This window comes from Chanodichthys erythropterus, chromosome 9 (assembly GCF_024489055.1).
Source record: "Chanodichthys erythropterus isolate Z2021 chromosome 9, ASM2448905v1, whole genome shotgun sequence".
NCBI lineage: Eukaryota > Metazoa > Chordata > Actinopteri > Cypriniformes > Xenocyprididae > Chanodichthys > Chanodichthys erythropterus.
This window is the reverse complement of record NC_090229.1, coordinates 860,441-878,658: the sequence shown is the minus strand read 5'-3', so window position 1 is coordinate 878,658 and position 18,218 is coordinate 860,441. Positions and strand designations below refer to the sequence as shown.

Here is an 18,218-nt window from a genome sequence, read left to right as displayed (position 1 = left end):
CTGAAAACTCTTTAGGATCCTCTGGAAGGTAATGTTATTTTTAGTCCATTTATCCCAAAATTTTTCAGTCTGTCCATATCACTTCACTAACACACCAATAGGTGGGTCGAGGAGGGGATGATCTGTGTCTGTGCAGGCAGTTTTATGCAGATGTAGTCATCTCTATTATGTAATAAAGAGAAGAAAGTAAAAAACTAGTTGTTTTGGCAGCTTGGTTTCAAAAAAAAAAAAAAAAAAATTATTTTTGAACAAACAAGGAAGTTTAATTTCTAAACACTGTCACATTCTGGAAGATATTTAAAACTTCCACAACTGAGTTTTTCCTTTTGTGAAGTTGAGCTTGAGCTTTTGAGCAATGATATTTTATGTGTTACATAATGAGTTTGAGATTGGATGTGACACTGTTGTTCTTACTAGTCTTCCACTTTTTCCACAGAGGCTAGCGTACTTCAACCACGTCCTCATGTCCTCATGTGGACTAATGACCAGGGAGCGCACCATCAAGATCCTCTGCCAGTCCTCCACAATACGCTGGCAACCCTGAAAAATATCACATTTTTAGCACTTACATATATAAATTATGCTGAAGCTTGGGTTGGTTAGATTAGAGTAAAATTAAATTGGAAATTGGTTAAAACGTTTTTTCAAAAGGTGATTTGCTGTATTTTGATCGCTACAATAGACATCAGTGTTTTTATCCGAACTATCAACTTTTATCCCAGTACTTCTGTGATCATTTGAATATTTGTAACACACAAATAATGATACTGTTGTTAAAAAGACTGTTTGTGAAGCTGTTTAATACCTATACATGACAACTGCAATCTATGGGTCAGTGGCAATGTCAATGCAGATCTGAATGTTCCATTGTGATTTTGTCAAAGGTTTAATAGACACAGGAGAATCATTGCCATTTACGAATAAGATTGCATGGGTGCTTGAATTGTGATTGAGATCTTTTAACAATTAACTGTGCAGCTTTAGCTGATATAGATGAAAAGATGACTGTACATTAACCCCTACTAATACAAATGAACACAGTGTCCTGTGTCTGTAATTCTCCTAGACTGAGGCTGACCAATTACCATTGACTAACATTTCCTTGTCAATGATACATCAGCTATGCACTCTTACGCCTTTATGAATGGAAAAGTCTCTAAGTTGGCACCATTAGTTCACACTGTTAATGGTTTGTTTTTCTGCAATGGCACTAGCTGAGCTACGTCAAAGCACCCTACTGAGCTGATGTCAAGCCAACCACAAAATGTTCTCACATACAGCATCTGCCAGGTAAAGACAGGACTATTGATGAAGGAACACATCAACAACAACAACAGCAGTTGGAAGTTATTGGTTTGGAATAGTTTGATGAACCCTTTATTTATGTAACTTTTATCTTAAATTTTATACACACACATATACATACATACCTACATAAATACACACACACACACATATACATATATATATATATATATATATATATATATATATATATATATACATACATATATATATATATATATATATATATATATATATATATATATATATATATATATATATATATATATATATATATATATATATATATATATATATACACAGTGTTTCCCACAGGTTTTTTTCAGACTGTGGTGGGTGGACATCGGTTCCTCTAGGGGGGTCCGGGGGCATTTTGTACATTTTAAATTTACATTCATAAATCTGGTGCATTCTGAGAGCAAAATTAAGTGACTAGATCAATGAAGAAATTTGTACTCTTGTAAACAATTTTGTGCTCTAAAAGTAATTTATTTATTGGTGATGGTAGGGCACATTAGTCACCTACACAACATATAGTAGGCTAAATGATAGTTCATAAGTAATCAAAAATGTAGAGTACACATTTAAACCATTAAAAATATGTAGCAAAAGAGGTTACCTTTGTTGAATTAATTTATCAGTGGGAGCCTGCATCTGTATTTATGGAACTAATGGTCACTCTTTGATTTGTTAACCAATCCAGAATGCAAACACACTTCATTATAGATAAAAATTACAAATGAATAAAAATATATAATCATAAGCTGACCAATAAATAAATAAGTAAACTAGGTGAGTATGTAATTCAGCAGCAAAAACTATTATAGCCTAATTCTTGGGGGGGGGGAGAACAAAAAAAACTTTGCACAGTAATTTTATAAATCCAAATGCTAATAAAAAGTTTAAAATTACTATTTGTATTCTTATGTATTTATATTAATGTATTTATATTAATGTAAGAATAAAAGACGCTTATTTTAAATGTATTGTGCAGCTTTTTAATGGGGCAACAAGATATGATAGATACGACAGAACAAAATAGGCTATTAATAATCTTTCAGTGTGCAAAACCATGATAATATGAAACGCTTCATACATACATATATATATATATATTACACAGGTGCTGGTCATATAATTAGAATATCATCCAAAAATTGATTTATTTCACTATTCCATTCAAAAAGTGAAACTTGTATATTATATATTCATTCATTACACACAGACTGATATATTTCAAATGTTTATTTCTTTGAATTTTGATGATTATAACTGACAAATATAGCTGCAAGCAGCAATTCGGGGCCAAGCCCCAGAAGGGTCAGTAGCGCAATACGGAGCAGGAAGAGCAAAAACAGCAGAAATTGAATGTACATGCAAAACAGCTGGTTCAGAAAGACAGGTGGAAATGAAATGAAAATCAATAGAAGTTCAGAGAATGAACACGGAATGAACTAAAAACACTTGTATCTCATTCAAGAGGAATAAAGATTAGTACAATGCTTATCTGGATAAAAAAGGTATCAAAATGACTCATTACACACAATTGTATAAAGGCACCCCACGTGGGATTCGAACCCATGACCTCTGGGTCCAACGCCCATTTCTCATCTCATTGCACCACTGTGCAGGTGAATGTTGGCACACCTGCCGAAGTTCATTAGTTCATGTGAAAATGGACTCAAAATGAAGAATTTTTATAAAACTGCACTGAATGTTATATTTAATAACTACTTTAGATCATTCTGCAGCTCATCATGCTGTAGCGCAATATAGAGCAGGAAGAGGAAAAACAGCAGAAAATGAACAAACATGAAACAGCTGGTTCAGAATTACGGACAAAATTGACCAAAATTTGTGGGAGTAGCAGTGAAAAAACTGTTTTTGATTTACTTCAATATGGCAGACAGGTACATTTAAGGAAAATGACAAATGACACATTGTCGGAATCGGCATAAGCCAGGGAATAAAATTACATAAAGCAGACAATTTTGGATAATGTTTTCAAAAGTTATAAGCAATTTTGCAAAAATCATTATATCTGTGGAACACTAGGTGGCGCTGTGCTGAAACTTCTCATGTACCTTCAGGACCCTCTGATGGTCATATGTACCAATTTTTGTGATGATATGTCAAATTGTTTAAAAGTTATTGCAATTTATGACAAAATTCAAAATGGCGGACACGTGGTTCATCTGATGTTGACATTTGATATCCTCAGATTCGGCATGGCACAGGGAATCCATAGACACCAAGATCTTGATTTTCTAACAAAGTGTTCAAAAGTTATTGGCCAAAATAGCCATTTTTCAGATCTCATGACCTGTAGGGGGCGCTGTTCCCAAATTTGGCATGGAACCTCAGATCATGGCATTGATCAAGTGTACCAATTTTTGTTTCGATTGCTCAAAGTTTGGCCGAGATACAGCCTCTACAGCAATTTCGGGTCGACCTCGTTAACTTCATGACAACATAACTTTTGAACAAAGATGAATATAAAAAATCTGTTCAGTCATCTCTGTGCAGCTCAGACCAAAGATCATCTGATCAAAGTTTGGACAAAATTGGACAAAATTTGGAGGAGGAGCAGCGAAAAAACGGATTACTGTACTTTTCAAAATGGCTGCTACTGTAATGGGCGGAGACTTAATGTAATATGTTGAATAGCATCAGCATTAAGAGCCAAATCAGATGTACTAAATTACATTTTTCTAGAGCAAATGGTTCAAAAGTTATAACCTTTAGAATGTTGAATTTTTGAACTGGTGGTGGCGCTATAGAGTTGGTCCTAGAGACTCCAAAATTGGTCAGATTTCTAGACATGACCATCACTACAAGTGTGCCAAATTTCATCATTTTCTCATGTTCCGTTGATAGGGCTGCCATAGACTCCCATTCGGGAAAAATAATAATAATAAATATAGCTGCAAGCAGCAATGCGGGACTAAGCACCGAAGGCACCGCAAACAGAGCAACACAGCAAGCAGAGCAGCATTTCAAGCAGAGCAACACTGTAAGCAGAACAGCACATCAGACAGAGCAGCACACCAAGCAGAGCAGAACATCAAACGGAACAGCACAGCATGCTGAGCAACACTGCAGGCAGAACAGCACAGCAAAAAGAGCAGCTTTTAAAGCAGAGCAACATGGCATGGTAATGTTGGTAATGATAGAGGAATTGAAATGACAACATTACAAATAATTTTATAAAGTCACCCCACGTGGGATTCAAACCCACAATCTCTGGATCATGTGTCTGCCACTCAACTCCTTGCGCCACTGAGCAGACAGTGTCACACAGCTGTCAGAGTTCAGTAGTTCATGAGAATGAACTCACAATGAAGAGCAACACAGCATACATTTCATGCACTCAAATGTCTGAGTTGTAGTGCAATGCAGAGCAAGAAGGGCAAAAAGAGCAGAAATTGAATGTACATGAAAAACAGCTGGTTCAGAAGTATAGGTAAGAATGAACTCAAAATGATCAGAAGCTAAGATGAAAATGAACATAGAATTAATAAAAATAGATTAATTTCTAATTAAAAGAAGAAAGACTAGTACAATACTTGTTTGGATAATAAAGGAATTGAAATGACAACATTACAAACAGTTTTATAAAGTTGACCCACACGGGACTCGAACCCACAGTCTCTAAGTCATGTGTCTGTCACTCAACTCTTTGCACCACTGGGCAGGCAGTGTCACACAGCTGTCGAAGTTTAGTAGTTCATGAGAATGAACTCACAATCAAGAATTTTTATAAAAATGCACCATATGTTATATTTATAAATTTAACATTATTTAACAGGAACAGAAGCAATTTGTACAAAATAAGCATTTAGCATGCTAAGCTAATTAGCATAAGACAACAAACACAAGCAAGGTCATATTCAGAGACGAATATCTCGGGAATGGTAGCGAATATCAAAAATCCGTTCAGTCATTTCTATGCGGCTCGGTCCAAAGATCATCTGAGCTGATTTTGGACAAAATTGGACAAAATTTGTGGGAGGAGTAGCAAAAAAACTGTTTTTCATTTATTTCAATATGGCGGACAGGGACATTTAAGGAAAATGACAAATGACACATCGTTGGAATTGGCGTTAGCCAGGGAATAAAATTACATAAAGCATACACATTTTGGAAAATGTTTTCAAAAGTTATAAGCGCTCAAAAGTTATAAATTTTTGCATCACATCTCAAATTCTTTGCTCCGGTATACGAAAACGGTTTGACTTATCGACTTGAAATCCATAACTTTTTGTCGGCATGGTCTGAAGATGACACGGTTCAATTTTGGTGAAAATTGGAGCAACGGTCTAGGAGGAGTTCGAAAAAGTAGGTTTTTGAAGAAAAACAATATGGCGGACAGGAAGTTTAGCTGACTATAGCAAATGTGATATCTATGTTCTCAGTATGACCCAAGGAATCTACTGAGACCAGTTTCATTACAATTGGTGAATACAGTCAAAAGTTATTAGCATTTTTGTAAATTTTGTTGTAACTTTTGACCACAAGGTGGCGCTGTGCCGAAACTTCTCAGGCTCCTTCAGGGCATTGTGCTGATGACCCATACCAAGTTTTGTAAAGATACGTTAATGCGTTCGTAAAATACAGCATTTTAGCACAAAATTCAAAATGGCCGACAGCCAAAATGGCCAATATGGGAAAATTGGATATCATTCGACTCGGCATGATTCCCCGAATCCAACGAGACCAAATTTATGATTTTTGGACAAACCCATCAAACACTGTATAATGCCTCAGGTCATGCTTGTGATGACATGTACCAAGTTTGGTCTGAATACGATAAAGCGTTGCGGAGATACAGCCTTACTTCTGTTTTCGCAAGCACTACGTACAATTCGTTCGTGAGTTTTTCGAAAACGGTTTGAGGAATCAACTTGAATTCCATAACTTTTTGTCAGCATGGTCTGAAGATGATCTGATTCAATTTTCATGAAAATCGGAGTAACGGCCTAGGAGGAGTTCGAAAAAGTAAGTTTTTCAGAAAATTCAAAATGGCGGAAAAATTTTCATGACGGAAAATGACGTCATAGGGTGCGATCGATTCGTCTTGACCCAAGGAATCAGAGGAAAAAAAGAATTTTGTTTCTAGCCCTTATGGTTCAAAAGTTATTAACATAAACATAAGTGCAACTTTGGACAGCTGGTGGCGCTAGAGGGATTGAGATAGAGACTCCAAATTTGCTGTGGACAAAGGTCAGACTGTCCTCTAACTGTGTGCCAAATTTCACAACTTTCCCGCAAGCGGTTCTATGGGTTGCCATAGACTTCAAGAGCGGAAGAAGAAGAAGAAGAAGAATAAAATATAGCTGCAAGCAGCAATTACGGGGCCAAGCACAAAAATGGCACAAGAAGCAAGCCAACATGGCTGGGAGCATCAGACCAACAGCAGTAGTGAGCAATTAGAAAAAAAGTTATTAGCATTTTTGTCAATTTTGTTATATCTTTTGACCACAAGGTGGCGCTGGTCCGAAACTTCTCAGGCTCCTTCAGTGCATTGTCCTGATGACCCATACCAAATTTATGAATTTTGGTCAAACCCATCAGAAGTTATAAGCAAAAATGGCATTTTTAATATACTGGAGTGGAGCCAGTAGGTGGCGCTGCGCCGAAACAGAGTATGCTGCCTCAGGTCATGCTTGTGAAGACACATACCAAGTTTGGTCTGAATATGTCAAAGCACTGAAGAGATACAGCTTCAAGAGTCGTTTTTGCATCATGCCTCAAATTCTTTGCTCTGGTATATGAAAACGGTTTAACATATCGACTTGAAATCCATAACTTTTTGTCGGCATGGTCTGACGATGATACGGTTCAATTTTGGTGAAAATCGGAGCAAAGGTCTAGGAGGAGTTTGAAAAAGTAGGTTTTTAAAGAAAAACAATATGGCGGACAGGAAGTTCAGCTGAATATGGCAAATTTGATATCTATGTTCTCAGCATGACCCAAGGAATCTATTGAGACCAGTTTCATTACAATCGGTAGATATTATCAAAAGTTATTAGCATTTTTGTCAATTTTGTTATAACTTTTGACCACAAGGTGGTGCTGGTCCGAAACTTCTCAGGCTCCTTCAGGGCATTGTCCTGATGAACCATACCAAATTTATGAATTTTGGTCAAACCCATCAGAAGTTATAAGCAAAAACAGCCATTTTTCATATCTCCACTCCAGTAGGTGGCGCTGTGCTGAAACATTGTATGATGCCTCAGGTCATGCTTGTGATGACACATACCAAGTTTGGTCTGAATATGATAAAGCATTGCAGAGATACAGCTTCAAGAGTCATTTTTGCATCATGCCTCAAATTCGTTGCTCTGGTATACGAAAACGGTTTGACTTATCGACTTGAAATCCATAACTTTTTGTCAGCATGGTCTGAAGATGATACGGTTCGATTTTGGTGAAAATCGGAGCAACGGTCTAGGAGGAGTTCGAAAAAGTAGGTTTTTAAAGAAAAACAATATGGCGGACAGGAAGTTCAGCTGACTATGGAAAGTTTGATATCTATGTTCTCAGCATGACCCAAGGAATCTACTGAAAACAGTTTCATTACAATCGGTTAATATAGTCAAAAGTTATTAGCATTTTTGTAAATTTTGTTATAACTTTTGACCACAAGGTGGCGCTGGTCCTAAACTTGGTATGCTCCTTCAGGGCATTGTGCTGATGACCCATACCGAGTTTCATAACGATACGCTAATGCGTTCGTAAAATACAGCATTTTAGCACCAAATTTAAAATGGCCGACGGCCAAAATGTCCAATATGGGAAAATTGGGTATCATTCGACTCGGCATGATTCCCCGAATCCAACGAGACCAAATTCATGATTTTTGGCCAAACCCATCAGAAGTTATAAGTAAAAATAGCCATTTTTCATATCTCCGCACCACTAGGTGGCGCTGCGCCGAAACGCTGCATGTTGCCTCAGGTCATGCTTGTGATGACAGTTACCAAGTTTGGTCTGAATACGATAAAGCGTTGCGGAGATACAGCCTTATGTCTATTTTCGCAAGCACTACGTACAATTCGTTTGCGTGTTTTTCGAAAACGGTTTGAGAAATCAACTTGAATTCCATAACATTTTGTCGGCATGGTCTGAAGATGATCTGGTTCAATTTTCGTGAAAATTGGAGTAACGGCCTAGGAGGAGTTCGAAAAAGTACGTTTTTCAGAAAATTCAAAATGGCGGAAAAATTTTCATGACGGAAAATGACGTCATATGGTGCAATCGATTCGTCTTGACCCAAGGAATCAGAGGAAAAAAGAAAAAATTTTGTTTCTAGCCCTTATGGTTCAAAAGTTATTAACATAAACATAAGTGCAACTTTGGACAGCTGATGGCGCTAGAGGGATTGAGTTAGAGACTCCAAATTTGCTATGGACAAAGGTCAGACTGTCCTCTAACTGTGTGCCAAATTTCACAACTTTCCCGCAAGCGGTTCTATGGGCTGTCATAGACTTCAAGAGCGGAAGAAGAAGCGGAAGAATAATAATAAGCGTACGGAACGCCAACAATAACAATAGGTGCCTAAGCACCTTCGGTGCTTGGCCCCTAATAATAAAAAAAATAAAATAAAAAAAGAACGCCAACAATAACAATAGGTGCCTCCGCACCTTCGGTGCTTGGCCCCTAAATATAGCTGCAAGCAGCAATTATGGGGCCAAGCACAAAAACGGCACAAGAAACCAGCCAACACGGCTGGGAGCATCAGACCAACTGCAACAGTGAACAATTAAAGACGTATTAAGATTATTTTAGGCATAAGAGCTGAAAAATTATCAAAAATGAGGATTTACTGGTTCATAACTTTCGACCAATAGGTGGCGCTGTGTCCAAATTGTTGTGGTATGGTCAGAGTGAGGTGACAATGACACTTCCAAAGTTTGGTGTCAATATGTCAAAGCACTGAAGAGATACAGCTTCAAGAGTCATTTTTGAATCATGCCTCAAATTCTTTGCTCTGGTATACAAAAACGGTTTGACATATGGACTTGAAATCCATAACTTTTTGTCGGCATGGTCTGAAGATGACACGGTTCAATTTTGGTGAAAATCGGAGCAACGGTCTAGGAGGAGTTCGAAAAAGTAGGTTTTTAAAGAAAAACAATATGGCGGACAGGACGTTTAGCTGACTATGGCAAATTTGATATCTATGTTCTCAGCATAACCCAAGGAATCTACAGAGACCAGTTTCATTACAATTGGTTAATATAGACAAAAGTTATTAGCATTTTTGTAAATTTTGTTATAACTTTTGACCACGAGGTGGCGCTGGTCCGAAACTTCTCAGGCTCCTTCAGGGCATTGTCCTGATAACCCATACCAAGTTTCATAACGATACGCTAATGCGTTCGTAAAATACAGCATTTTAGCACAAAATTCAAAATGGCCGACAGTCAAAATGTCCGATATGTGAAAATTGGATATCATTCGACTCGGCATGATTCCCCGAATCCAACAAGACCAAATTTATGATTTTTGGACAAACCCATCAGAAGTTATAAGCAAAAACATAAATTTTTCATATCTCCACACCACTAGGTGGCACTGCGCCGAAACGCTGCATGTTGCCTCAGGTCATGCTTGTGATGACAGGTACCAAGGTCTGAATACGATAAAGCGTTGCGGAGATACAGCCTTATGTCTATTTTAGCAAGCACTACGTACAATTCGTTCGCGTGTTTTTCGAAAACGGTTTGAGGAATCAACTTTTTGAAATTCAAAATGGCAGACGGCCAAAATGTCCAATATGGGAACTCAGCATGATGCCCCGAATCCAACGAGACCAAATTTATGATTTTTGGACAAACCTATCAGAAGTTATAAGGAAAAATAGCCATTTTTCATATTTTCGCACCAGTAGGTGGCACTGCGCCGAAACACTGCATAATGCCTCAAGTCATGCTTGTGATGACCTGTACCAAGTTTGGTCTGAATATGATAAAGCGTTGCGGAGATACAGCCTTATGTCTATTTTCGCAATCACTATGTTCAATTCGTTCGCTTGTTTTATGAAAACGGTTTGAGGAATCAACTTGAATTCCATAACTTTTTGTCGGCATTGTCTGAGCATGATCTGGTTCAATTTTCGTGAAAATCGGAGTAACGGCCTAGGAGGAGTTCGAAAAAGCGTTTTTCAGAAAATTCAAAATGGCGGAAAAATTTTCATGACGGATAATGACGTCATAGGGTACATTCGAATCGGCTTGACTCAAAAGTTATTAGCATAAACATAAGTGCAACTTTGGACAGCTGGTGGCGCTAGAGGGATTGAGTTAGAGACTCCAAATTTGCTATGGACAAAGGTCATTCTGTCCTCTAACTGTGTGCCAAATTTCACAACTTTCCCGTAAGCGGTTCTATGGGCTGCCATAGACTTCAAGAGCGGAAGAAGAATAATAATAAGCGTACGGAACGCCAACAATAACAATAGGTGCCTAAGCACCTTCGGTGCTTGGCCCCTAATAATAATAAGCGTATGGAACGCCAACAATAACAATAGGTGCCTAAGCACCTTCGGTGCTTGGCCCCTAATAAAAAAAAAGAAAAAAAAAAAAAAAAAAAGAACGTGTTTAAAAAAGAACGGTGCTTGGCCCCTAATAATAATAAGAAAACGTACAATTACAATAGGGGCTACAGCCCCTTCGGGGCTTGGCTCCTAATAAGAAAACGTACAATTACAATAGGGGCTACAGCCCCTTCGGGGCCTGGCCCCTAACTAAGGAAAATCTCAAATTCAGTATCTCAGAAAATTAGAATATTACTTAAGACCAATACAAAGAAAGGATTTTTAGAAATCTTGGCCAACTGAAAAGTATAAACATGAAAAGTATGCGCATGTACAGCACTCAATACTTAGTTGGGGCTCCTTTTGCCTGAATTACTGCAGCAATGCGGCATGGCATGGAATCGATCAGTTTGTGGCACTGCTCAGGTGTTATGAGAGCCCAGGTTGCTCTGATAGTGGCCTTCAGCTCTTCTGCATTGTTGGGTCTGGCATATCGCATCTTCCTCTTCACAATACCCCATAGATTTTCTATGGGGTTAAGGTCAGGCGAGTTTGCTGTCCAATTAAGAACAGGGATACCATGGTCCTTAAACCAGGTACTGGTAGCTTTGGAACTGTGTGCAGGTGCCAAGTCCTGTTGGAAAATGAAATCTGAATCTCCATAAAGTTGGTCAGCAGCAGGAAGCATGAAGTGCTCTAAAACTTTCTGGTATATGGCTACGTTGACCTTGGACCTCAGAAAACACAGTGGACCAACACCAGCAGATGACATGGCAACCCAAACCATCACTGACTGTGGAAACTTTACACTGGACCTCAAGCAACGTGGATTGTGTGCCTCTCCTCTCTTCCTCCAGACTCTGGGACCCTGATTTCCAAAGGAAATGCAAAATTTACTTTCATCAGAGAACATAACTTTGGACCACTCAGCAGCAGTCCAGTACTTTTTTTGTCTTTAGCCCAGGCGAGACGCTTCTGACGCTGTCTGTTGTTCAAGAGTGGCCTGACACAAGGAATGCGACAGCTAAAACCCATGTCTTGCATACGTCTGTGCAAAGTGGTTCTTGAAGCACTGACTCCAGCTGCAGTCCACTCTTTGTGAATCTCCCCCACATTTTTGAATGGGTTTTATTTCACAATCCTCTCCAGGGTGCGGTCATCCCTATTGCTTGTACACTTTTTTCTACCACATCTTTTCCTTCCCTTCGCCTCTCTATTAATGTGCTTGGACACAGAGCTCTGTGTACAGCCAGCCTCTTTTGCAATGACCTTTTGTGCCTTGCCCTCCTTGTGCAAGGTGTCAGTGGTCGTCTTTTGGACAACTGTCAAGTCAGCAGTCTTCCCCATGATTGTGTAGCCTACAGAACTAGACTGAGAGACCATTTAAAGGCCTTTGCAGGTGTTTTGAGTTAATTAGCTGATTAGAGTGTGGCACCAGGTGTCTTCAATATTGAACCTTTTCACAATATTCTAATTTTCTGAGATACTGAATTTGGGATTGTCAGTTATAATCATCAAAATTCAAAGAAATAAACATTTGAAATATATCAGTCTGTGTGTAATGAATGAATATAATATACAAGTTTCACTTTTTGAATGGAATTAGTGAAATAAATAAACTTTTTGATGATATCCTAATTATATGACCAGCACCTGTATATATATATTAGTCTGGTTCTCGAATCTGATTGGTTGATAGCCATGCGATATTTCAGAGATAACAGCATATGTGACTCATATTTAATAACAGAGCCTATTTTACAATTTGTTTTGACGTTTTCGGAGATGCGAGCTCGAGTGCATCAGCAGCCGTTCAGTGCTTCTGTAACCGCCGAGAACAGCTTCATCTCAGCCAGTGCCTCTGGGATTTGCCGCTGGCTCTTATAGTGGTTAAACATGAGACATAATTCAATTTGAGTACATAGAACGGGCAATCTTTGGTCTTATTAATCTATTATTTGTTACAGAGCAAGTCGAATTGTGCTATATTAAATTTGATAATAATAAACGTTACCTTACATCCTTATATAGCACATTGGCTACAACTAGACGGGACATATCAGACTCTTCTCCGCTTCAAATACATAAAACATTAAACTTTATAAACATATGGTTTTTTGAGTAAAGAAAACGCTTTACAATTTTTTTTTCAAACATCAGATCTTTATTTACCTTTGCATTGCACAGAGGAGATGTCCAAACTGCGTGCGCACTTTATTCAGGAGGTGAGGCGGATTAATGAGGCTTGATTGACAGTTTGAGGATCCAATGGAGTTAGGAGGTTTTGTCACAAGCTCTTTAAAATCCTTTTCATTCGTAAAACCCACAAATATTTGTAAAACCCACATACAAGCGTAAATGGTGACCTATTTTTTTTTTTAATAACTAGTGCTTTATGTTTGACTGAACTGTACAATTGTGCTTATTTGTTGTTCTAAATATTATTGTTAATAAATATGATTTTATATAAATATGTCCATTAAGTAATATGGATTGAGTGAACATTACTTTAATACGCCATTAGATGGCGGCAACACTTTACAGGAGAATGAGTCAGTGAAGCACAAGAGACTTTTAAATTGAAAGGAACTTTTGCAAAAGGAAGTTGTTTTAGCGCTGTGGTGTAATGGATTTTATGGAAAATTCCCAAACTGTAAAAAAGGACAAATACAAAGATCACTTTCCTCAGCGGACATTCAAATGGACTTGTATAAAGGATATAATATTATGGACATCGACTTGAAGAATGAATGTAATGCAATATACCAGACACAGGTAATAGCCTACTATCTCTCTCTCTCTCTCGTGCTCTCTCTCTCTCTCTAATACTGTACAAAATTCAATGTGTTTCAATGAAGCGACTCAGTGTTCCTTCGTTACTAGTTCTAAAGTGACGTTTTAGAGTTAGTAACGGAGGCTTGGTTCAACTGACAACTTGAGTTTTGAAACGTTCCTTCGTTACTAGTTCTGAAGTGACGTTTTAGAATTAGTAACGCAGGCTTGGTCCAACTGTCAAATTGAGATTTGAATCCGTGGCGGAAGGAAGTAGTGCTGCACAAAAGAGGGTTTTAAAGACACTCCGTTGTTGTTCTTATTTATTTACACACTCGTGCCGTTGAACTGTTGTATAAACGCAATATCACACTCGTAGCCGTGCGATATGGCTGTATATTAGCACGCTGTGATTACCTACGGACGAATCACAGCGTGCTGATATACAGCCATATTGCACGGCTACGAGTGTGATATTGCTCATATATATATATATATATATATATATATATATATATATATAACTGAGCTGGGCGATGACATCACTGTTTTCTGCAGAACTGCTTTATAGATGTATTGATCTTGAGATGAATCGACACTAAAATGACTTCAATTAAACAATGACACTGTTTTCTTTTAGAGCTTTTGTACAGCCAAAATTAACTCTGTTTGCATCTTCGAATCATTTTCTTGTTATCACTGTAAAGCTGCTTTGAAACAATCTGTATTGTATGACGCGCTATATAAATAAAGGTGACTTGACTTGTTGAGTATGGAGGGAATAACACTGTTGTTACCTGCAGCCTCTCCCACCACGTTTCCCTGATGATGTCCCTCCTTTCAGGAACCAGTTTATACTGGATCACCTCCTCTAACTCAGACAGCATCTGACATGACACCATGGCCTATAAGAAAGAGAAAGAGGGAGAGAGAGAGAAATAGAGAGAGAGAGAGAGAGAGAGAGAAATAGAGAGAGAGATAAGATGTATATTAACTCAAAAGCCAAGACTTATTTTGTATGCACTCTTTAAACACTTATATCACATTATATTTAGCTCTATAATCTCACCCAATGTGTGAGGATGTGTGTGTGTGTGTGTGTGTGTGTGTGTGTGTGTGTGTGTGTGTGTGTGTGTGTGTGTGTGTGTGTGTGTGTGTGTGTGTGTGTTCATTATGTAATGTATATAATGTACAAGTCTGGCTGAAATCATGTACTAGTCTTACAATGTAATAGTCTTCCCTGAAATGGTCTCGACTTTACCTCAAATCTTGAACAGCATTCTTATCAAAGCAGATTATGAGCGATTAAAAAGAAAATGTATACGTTACTTGAGTTGATCATTTACTTGAGCCGATCTTCTGTATTGAGACTGAGGTATATGTTCTTACCCCATATGCTCTACTGTAACTCTCTCCAGCCATGGCAGTGAGCTCAGCATCTAGTAGATCTCTGGCCTTGTCAATGCACTGAAATCACATGAACAAAACATTATTATACCACGGTGTTGCTGAATGTTTTTTTTTCTGGTTGTTTTACAGGAGTACTAAGGTGTGCAATTTTTTTTCCCCAGAAAACATCCATCTATGAAGTAGGTCTGTTGACTGCATTGCAGTTATTTCAGTCAGTGATAATTAAGTGATAATAAAGTGATAATTAGCGCAATCTGTATGACCCATTTGAATTCGACACAAACACAACATGATATGTGAACATTAAAGGCTCTGTGTGAACCTAGATGAAACCAGACAGAACAGCTCTGACCACATGAACTGAAATGTTTAAGTGTAAACTGTACAAAATGATAATTACAAGCTTCAGTCCACACAACACCACCTATAAAAATGTACCATGCAGTAACTAAAGCTGTATAAATATGGCATTATTATATACACTTTAAAGGGTTATTTCACCCAAAAATGAAAATTCTGTCATTAATTACTAGGGGTGTGACGAGACGGGTATCTCACGAGACGAGACGAGACTCGAGATTGAGTTCACGAGACGAGACGAGACAATATTTTTACACACTATTTTTTAAGAAATCCTCAATGGCGAAATACATATTCTGCAGGTGTATTTGAAATGTTTTAACTAATCATCTTATAATGAATGTCATTCAGTTTCTACTTTCTGAGTATGAATTATCATATGCAGTAAAAGACAACAATACAGAGCTAAGAGATGGTTAAAACTACACTGCCCAGCCTAAAATAGCTTTCATATTGAGAGATATTTGCATTCATCAGAGAGCCGCTTTGAAAATGCGGGGTATTGAAATCGCGTTTGAATGCGCACGCTTACTTTCACTTTCAGCGATCGCGCGTACTCTTTAAATATGGAGCGACGGTAACCGTTATCCAACTGAATTAAATGTTTTTTCTATTTAACACAAAGCAAAAGGACAGTGGAGACGTAATGTAAACGTAGCGGTGAGAGGTCTGAACACGCTCTGACAACTGAAGTGATGCGCGAGAGATCACTTCTGTCATCAGAACGCGTTCAGACCTCACTAACCGGATGCTCAACACAGTTGGACATAGTGGTGTTTTAGAGGTTAAAAAAATGATATAAATACCGTTCGGTTTCTCACACAAACCGATTGTTTCATGTCTTAGGACATCAATGTGTCGTCACGAGCCGCAGGGTTTAATTTGGATTTGTCTGTGCATGTTTTTTTTTTACTCATATAGATTGTGTTGCCATTGACATGCATTATACAACTGACAGACGGCAACGGTTGGAGTTAAAAATCATCATTTGTGTTCTACTGAAGAAACAAAGTCACCTACATCTTGGATGCACTGGGGGTAAGCAGATAAACATTAAATTTTAATTTTTGGGTGAACTATCCCTTTAACGCATTATAGTCCTTCACGTCTATTGCGATCTCAGAATTCTGGCCAGTTGATAATACCTAGAATATCAAAATCAACCGCAGGTGGTAGATTATTTTCCTTTTTAGCACGTAAACTTGTCTTCCTAGCATTGTTCGGGAAGCAGACACACTCTGTCAGTTTAAATCTAGACTAAAAATGCATCTCTTTAACCTGACATACACATAACACATTATCAATTTATGTTTTCACATCTCTTAAAGGATTGTTAGGTTGCATAAATTAGGTCAGCCGGAACCAGGAAAATTTCCTATAACACCAGATGTACTCTTTACATCAGAAGAAGAATGGCTAATATTAGTCTCTCTGTTTATCCCGAGGTTTACCGTAGTCAGCTGGATCTGGGCCATATACAGATCAGATGGAGGACCTGTGGCTAGACACAATGACAATGCAGCCCTGAAGTGTCAGCAGAGATTGCGTCAACTCAATCATTCCCTGTGAAGGCCTCATCAACACGACAGCCAGTGGCACAGATTCCCAACAAACCTTACCATAATGGCGTGATGAATACGATCTTCAACTAGATGGAACTAGACTGGATTAAATATTTTGACTGTTGCAATCCCAATCTGTTTTATGACCCGTAAGGCTGCCTGAATCATAATCATGCACTGTTCGCTGTTGGCCAGAGAAGAACTGGCCCCCCAACTGAGCCTGGTTTCTCCCAAGGTTTTTTTCTCCATTTCTGTCACCTGTTGGTCACCTAATGTCACCTGTTGGGAGTTTGAGTTCCCTGCCGCTGTCGCCTTTGGCTTGCTTAGTCGGGGACACTTGATATTCAACAATGTTTTCGATCTGCCTGCATTGACACCATTGTAAGCAAACAGAACTGAGCTGAATGATGACATCACTGTTTTCTCCAGTGCTGATATATAGATAAATTACCTAAATTAATATCTATTGATTTTTTACAATGGAATGAATCAATACTGAATTTATTTAAGATGGACAAATACACCATTTTCTTTAAGAGCTGTAAAGCTGTTTTTTATAAATAAAAGGTGACTAGACTTGACACTAATGTTCATAATCTGAGCAATGACAAGATGGCAGCCAAGGCAGTTTATTGTTTGAGTGTCAGTGTATGAGGTCTAAGTTCTTTAAGATTTTTTTTTTTTTTTTTTTAAATCTCATTTAAGCCTGAATGAGTGGTTCTCTCAAGAAAAACATCACTCCTTTCAATCTGGGATCTTTGTCAATCTGGGATCTACTTTTATTAGATTTTATTGGATTTCTACAGAACTCTGGCTCAGGCCTTCAAAGGCCTAGGCCTGCTTGGAATCCACCTGTTGGTGTACAATTCCTAAAAAGGAAAATGCAATATTCTATTGGATATTCTATAAGTGGTTCAGTGACTGCAAGTGCTCTGCTATTTTGAGGACTACTATCAGACCTTGGTTGAGGCCTGAAGGTGAGGTTCTTCCTGAAAACATGATTTTAATATCTTTCCCGGGATCTTTTGATGATACAGTTGCATAAGACGTTATTGGACTACCATAAATTTGGTGGTGGAGTGGCCATCTATGTCAAATCTGAGTTTGTTAGCTCTGTAACTTTGTCAATTACTAGAGCTAAACAGTTTGAGGTCTTGGCCATCAAAGTGGGTGTTTCAAAAGTTTCTAATATTACGGTGGTTGGCTGCTATAGACCCCCGTCTACCACAAAGGATGCTGTTAGAGTTGCGTTGAAAAATAACATTGCA

General features: G+C 38.1%; 1 protein-coding gene across 4 annotated transcripts in view; it reads right to left on the bottom strand.

Annotated features, from left to right (window-relative positions):
• mtor (mechanistic target of rapamycin kinase) overlaps positions 1-18,218 on the bottom strand; it is a 344,442-nt gene that overhangs the window by 130,866 nt on the left and 195,358 nt on the right. For all 4 annotated transcript variants that reach the window (XM_067394176.1, XM_067394175.1, XM_067394174.1 and 1 more), the window contains 3 exons: positions 15,008-15,085; positions 14,416-14,523; positions 415-540 (listed from right to left, as the gene is read on the bottom strand). In XM_067394176.1, the coding sequence (XP_067250277.1) occupies positions 415-540; positions 14,416-14,523; positions 15,008-15,085 (312 nt within the window). The remainder of the gene's footprint in view (positions 1-414; positions 541-14,415; positions 14,524-15,007; positions 15,086-18,218) is intronic.